Source organism: Anomaloglossus baeobatrachus, chromosome 3, assembly GCF_048569485.1.
Source record: "Anomaloglossus baeobatrachus isolate aAnoBae1 chromosome 3, aAnoBae1.hap1, whole genome shotgun sequence".
Classification (NCBI taxonomy): Eukaryota; Metazoa; Chordata; class Amphibia; order Anura; family Aromobatidae; genus Anomaloglossus; species Anomaloglossus baeobatrachus.
The window spans coordinates 256,908,682-256,915,162 of record NC_134355.1 but is presented as its reverse complement, the minus strand read 5'-3'; the positions used below and the strand labels follow the sequence as shown (position 1 = coordinate 256,915,162).

Sequence of the window (6,481 nt, the reverse complement as noted above, 5' to 3'; positions counted from 1 at the left end):
TTCTGTGTCATTAACCTGGTGGTCCGTCTGCATTGAACACGATCTGGGAAGGAATACAATATGCTCATGTCCTCCATATGTGATTCTTTATTAGACTCTGTTTTATTGATGAAAATGTTGTTATATCTGATATTGTATAAACAGTGTTAATGTCTTTCATGTACATCTTTTTTGGATGCTATTATGATGTAATTGTATATATTCTTGTCCCTGTTCTATATTATCTGTGATTCCTAATGCGATTTGCCCTTTCTTCTGCCAGGAGTAGACATGGCATTTGCAGCTTTACTTCCTGTTTGCGGCTCTGCACATGTGCAGTGTGTACGGCTCTCCCTGAAGCGTCTTCTGGGTAAAAGTGACGTCATCATAGGGTTTTCCCTAGCCCAGGTGATGCTGGAGTAGCCGCCCACGCCTGCTCAGTGTGCTTTAGCTCTGCAGCCGTGACAGGTGCTGCAAATGATTTGATATACACTAGTGTATAAATTTGTCCATTCCCCTCCTTTGTCCACGGTCCCCTGAGGAAGTCATCACGAAATACGTATTGGGACTGCTCCCCCTGTGCGTCTGCATGTGAGTTTTACATTTGGTGGATTCCTTGCCGGGCTATGTGTTTGGGTAAATGTGCCTATGATTCTTTACTTAGTACTGCTCTGTCTTTCACATTGAATCTGTTTGCTGTGAAGGCACTTACACTGGCCCTGCTGGGAATATACCCTTGTGTTTACCCTGCTAGATCCATGCAGCCTCACATGGGGATTTCTTGTTCGCTCTCATGTGTCTTTTTACCTCCTTACCTGTTATAATGTTTTATATCCCATGTAAAATTATATGCTTGACCCAATCAATTAAAGATTTTTCTATGTGCAATTTGCATTGTTGTTGGTGGTTTTTGGGCCATGGGATATAATGGTATATGAGGCAAATCCAAAGACTTCTCTTTTTTGTCGTTTTTATATGTTCCTGAAGTTGTTGCCTTTCACTTCATTGAAGTCTGTTGTGACTGTCTTGGGTGTTGTTAATTGTCTCTTTCTGTGTTTTTTCACAGTCATTTTTCCAAGCAGCATGGACTTTAAAGCCCGTGAATCCGCGTGGCAAACTCAATTAAACCAGGTTTTTGACACAGAGGGCGAAGTGGACAATTCAGCGGATTCAAGAAGTCACAGGGAACTTTGCAGCCAAATCAAAGTATTGTTCAACCGCAGAATGAGACTCTGGTGGAACAAGGCATTTATGCAGCGCTATGTTGATCGGGGGTTAATACCCAGAGGTCTTAGGGTACAGGTCTTTCCCTCATTTAATGTCACGGATGAGACGTTCAAAAGGGACTGGGAGGAAGCAGCTACTGCTTGCTCCAGGTCCTTTATGGGGCTTCTTATTAACAATAATGAGGCCTCTCTCCGTGCCATTGATGAAGAGATTTCTGTTCTACAAGACCGTACCACGAAGGAACTCACCCCCGCTGAGCTATCTAATTTCCACGAGACAATGAATAAGGAATTTGTCAAGTGGGAAAAGGAGTTGGTCTCTAATAAAACAAAAAAATATCAACGTGATGTTACTGATTATAAGAATCAGCAGGTGTATCGGTGGAAAGGGACAACACGTCGGAGGAGAAATTTTGTCGGACTCCCTCATTCCGTGTCAGCCTCCTCCATCTCCTCAGTGGAGGATGAAAGTTCTACATCTCAGGCCTCATCTAGACCTGTAACGAGAGGTTTTTCGGGTAAAAATAGACCCGAGAAAACATCACCAGCCCTTGGAAAATCCACCTTGGGAGCAATTCCAAAGAAGGGCAATTCCAACCAACTGGAGGTGATTAACCTATCTCAGGTCCAATTGACTACTGACCAGATTGAGGTCCTAAAACTAGGTTTAACCTTTGTACCTGATTGTAATTTTGATCTTTTTACAGTCGCTAAGGACCTGAATCTGTTCCTCAGAAAGGTGGTCCTCCATAAAATACATGCTAGAGGACCGAGCCTGAACCCTTGCACCGTCGAGAGGGAGGAGGAGGCTGTGCAGACACTTGAGGAATTGGAGGGACAGGCATCTGGTGAGTTGGATAATATTTTTCCTACACGTTTGTATCCGCGCTCCACCACGTTCCCCCCGTTTTCGCTGTGTCCTCAGGTACAAGTCTTCCATGACTTAGTTATGGGTGACCTGAGATCCCTCTCTAAGAGAACAAATAATAATAACCTTGCTGTTAAACATCAGCGAGCCCTCGAGGAACTGAGGAAACTAGAGGGAGTAATCATTAAACCAGCGGACAAGGGGGGTAACGTGGTGGTTTGGCCTTCTGCCATGTATGAGCGTGAGGTGTACAAACAATTGAGAAATACAGACTTCTACCAGATGCTCCCCTCCAATCCAACTAATGGTTTCCTGACCCAGTTGACTCTCATACTCGAGAATGCTCTTGCCTCGGGTACCATTACTAAGAAGATGTATGATGGTCTCCTTCCAGATAGCCAGTAACGCCCACGTTCTACCTTTTGCCTAAAATACATAAAAACCCTCGGGTTCCCCCTGGACGTCCGATTGTCTCTGGCATCGGAGGGCTATGCGATGCAGTATGCAAATTTATTGATTTTTATCTCCAACCTCTGGTTGAGACGCTGCCCTCCCATGTTAGAGACACTTCGGACGTCCTTAGGAGGATTAATGGCCTGACAGTTGAGCGTGGGATTTTGCTGGCGACTCTGGATGTTGAGACCTTATATACCAACATCTGTCATGAGCATGGCCTGCAGGCAGTTGAGTATTTCCTGGGTATGAGTAACTGGGCACCACCATTACAACACCTGATTCTGGAATTGTTGGAGTTCGTACTGACGCACAATGCCTTCACCTTCGGTGAGCGGTTCTTCCTCCAGCGGCGCGGCACTGCGATGGGGGCGGCGTGCGCGCCTTCGTACGCAAACCTCTTCCTGGGTTACTGGGAGAGGGAGGTTTTCGGCGACGGCGTGCCGGCTAGCTCCCATGTGCAGTGCTGGCTCCGCTTCATTGATGACATCTTTGTCATCTGGGGGGGGACCGCCCTGGAGCTTGAGGGCTTTGTGCGCCACTTGAACTCCAACTCCTATAACATCTATCTCACCTATCAGGCTGATCCGTCTAGGGTTGATTTTTTGGATATTGGTATTTCCATTAATGATCAGGGTCTTCTGACCACTGACATTTATCGGAAACCCTCCTCTGTGAATGCCCTGTTACATGCATCTTCTGGCCATCCACAATCTACCATCAATGCGATCCCTACCGGGCAATTTATCCGCCTTAAACGGATTTGCTCAGAGACGGATACATTTGAGGGTCGAGCCAGTGAGATGCGTGATAGGTTCAGGGAGAGGGGCTACAGTGCCAGATCCATTAAAAAGGCCTATAGACGTGCTAAAGCAGCTTCAAGAGACCAACTACTTTTGCGTTTTAATCCTGACAAGACGAAGCCTGCTGAATCTAAGGTGCGCTTTATTTCCTCATTCAACCGCCAATGGGACCACATCCGTGGCATATTAACTAAACACTGGTCTGTTTTACAAACAGAACCAGTGCTGAAAGATATGCTCCCGACCGACCCCTCATGACGGCACGTCGGGGCCGAAGCCTGCGCGACATGTTGGTCCAAAGCCATTATGTGGCACAAAAGAAACCACCATTCATGATGGGACGTCCTATCTGTGGATCATATCCATGTGGCTCATGCATTGCGTGTCGTCATGGGAACATCCTCAGGGCAACATCCTTTACTTCCTCGGACGGCTCCAAAACATTTGAGATCCGACAATATATTTCTTGCAGTAGCACGGGCGTAATTTATTACGCCACGTGTGCCTGTGACTTAATATATGTCGGACTCACTAGTCGTGAATTACGGGTCCGGACGAGGGAGCATATTAGAGATATCATCGCTGCCAAACAAGCGAAATCTGAGGATGTTGATTCCCTTAAGACCATCCCCCGCCATTTTAGGTTGTATCATGGGTCTGACCCCTCAAGTTTTAAGGTGAGGGGGATTGACCGTGTGCACCTTGGACTGAGGGGTGGTAACATCCATAAGGCGTTGGCACGGGTGGAATGTCGCTGGATATTTCTCCTTGACACAGTGGTCCCTCGGGGATTGAATGAGAGGCAGACCTTTATTTCCTATTTATAAATCAGTTGATCTCATCTGCGGTTGATGTGGTTCCCGTTATAGGGTGTAATTGGTTTTGGCTGCGGGTTCCCTGCACTGAATCTGCTCTGTATATAATGGTTTTTAAAAAAATTTTTAACTGGACTCCCTTTATGTCTCTTTTTCTTTACAGTTTTTTACTTTGTACCCTTGGTGCATATCTTTCTGTGTCATTAACCTGGTGGTCCGTCTGCATTGAACATGATCTGGGAAGGAATACAATATGCTCATGTCCTCCATATGTGATTCTTTATTAGACTCTGTTTTATTGATGAAAATGTTGTTATATCTGATATTGTATAAACAGTGTTAATGTCTTTCATGTACATCTTTTTTGGATGCTATTATGATGTAATTGTATATATTCTTGTCCCTGTACAGTGTTCTATATTATCTGTGATTCCTAATGCGATTTGCCCTTTCTTCTGCCAGGAGTAGACATGGCATTTGCAGCTTTACTTCCTGTTTGCGGCTCTGCACATGTGCAGTGTGTACGGCTCTCCCTGAAGCGTCTTCTGGGTAAAAGTGACGTCATCATAGGGTTTTCCCTAGCCCAGGTGATGCTGGAGTAGCCGCCCACGCCTGCTCAGTGTGCTTTAGCTCTGCAGCCGTGACAGGTGCTGCAAATGATTTGATATACACTAGTGTATAAATTTGTCCATTCCCCTCCTTTGTCCACGGTCCCCTGAGGAAGTCATCACGAAATACGTATTGGGACTGCTCCCCCTGTGCGTCTGCATGTGAGTTTTACATTTGGTGGATTCCTTGCCGGGCTATGTGTTTGGGTAAATGTGCCTATGATTCTTTACTTAGTACTGCTCTGTCTTTCACATTGAATCTGTTTGCTGTGAAGGCACTTACACTGGCCCTGCTGGGAATATACCCTTGTGTTTACCCTGCTAGATCCATGCAGCCTCACATGGGGATTTCTTGTTCGCTCTCATGTGTCTTTTTACCTCCTTACCTGTTATAATGTTTTATATCCCATGTAAAATTATATGCTTGACCCAATCAATTAAAGATTTTTCTATGTGCAATTTGCATTGTTGTTGGTGGTTTTTGGGCCATGGGATATAATGGTATATGAGGCAAATCCAAAGACTTCTCTTTTTTGTCGTTTTTATATGTTCCTGAAGTTGTTGCCTTTCACTTCATTGAAGTCTGTTGTGACTGTCTTGGGTGTTGTTATTTACCATGGGTAAGTTATCATGTGTACTATAATGCTGATATGTGAACTGTCATTTGGACTTGATTTTCACATGTTGGGGCTATTTTTGCTCTCACTTCCCATGGCAGCCTTCCAGACCTTATTGCCTTGCTTTGGATCTTTTTACTTGTCCACCTGTCATATTTAACTTTGTAAACTCTGGATCACTCGTTTTGCTAATTTTAATATGTTTCCTTGTATTTAATAAAGATTTTTACACTTTAATAGAGTTGATCCTATTTGAAGTCTATTTTTCAAACACCTGATATTGGTTGCTACTCCCCTCCTTTTCTCTCAGTTTTTCTATATGGCTTTTAGAGGGTGTAACCACACAAACTAATGATGCATAAGGTTTTCTCATGTGTCCTATCTGGTTTTCTCATTATATATCTGTGTCTATTCACAGCAGTCTCTACAGGACACATGGACCTCAAAGCACGCGAAGAAGTGTGGCTAACAAAAATTAATCAGGTTTTTAGTGAAAATCCAGAGCTTGTTTTTAACTCCGAAACAGAGGAGAATGCTAAAATGGTTAGCAGATTAAAACAGCTGCTAAACCAAAAAACAAAATTATGGTGGAACATGACGTTCATGGAGCGATACATTCAGAAGGGCCTCATCCCAAGAGGATTACGCGTTCAGTTATTCCCTTCATTTGACATAAAAGAGGATATTTTAAAAAAGAATGGGAAGAGGCGTCTAATGTTTGCTCCATGACCTTCATGAAACTTTTAGTTGGTCACAATGCCAGTACTTTGAAAGAGATTGAAGTGGAGATTAATATAATCCAGGGGAAACTCATGGAGAGTCTCTCTAAAGAAAAATTAGCATCCCTTAATGCGGACCTGGATAAGGATTTCTCTAAATGGGAAAAGGAAATCACAGGAATAAAAACAAAAAAATATCAGAGAGACCTATCAGACTATATGAATGGGACAGTATACAGATGGAAGAGGAGTATAAGGAGAAAAAACAAAAGTGTTGGTTCACGTTCTGGCTCCTTTTCATCCATGTCCTCTATGGAAGATGAGACCCCCACGGGAAGTGATCTGAGTGATCAATTTGCGGAGCGACTGGGCATACAGATGACATCTAAGCAT

At 44.0% G+C, this 6,481-nt stretch overlaps 1 protein-coding gene across 1 annotated transcript; it reads left to right on the top strand.

Annotated features, from left to right (window-relative positions):
* The first annotated feature begins 236 nt into the window (after positions 1-236).
* Positions 237-6,098, top strand: LOC142297208 (uncharacterized). Its single transcript, XM_075341472.1, has 3 exons — positions 237-570; positions 1,046-2,053; positions 5,788-6,098. The coding sequence occupies exons 2-3, from the start codon at positions 1,063-1,065 to the stop codon at positions 6,096-6,098; spliced, it is 1,302 nt and encodes a 433-aa protein (XP_075197587.1). The 5' UTR covers positions 237-570; positions 1,046-1,062.
* Positions 6,099-6,481: the final 383 nt, after the last annotated feature.

Coding starts and splice junctions, on each gene's coding strand:
- LOC142297208 (XM_075341472.1), top strand. CDS start 1,063: ATGGACTTTAAAGCCCGTGAATCCGCGTGGCAAACTCAATTAAACCAG. Junction 2,054..5,787: donor ATTGGAGGGACAGGCATCTG/GTGAGTTGGATA, acceptor GTCTATTCACAG/CAGTCTCTACAGGACACATG.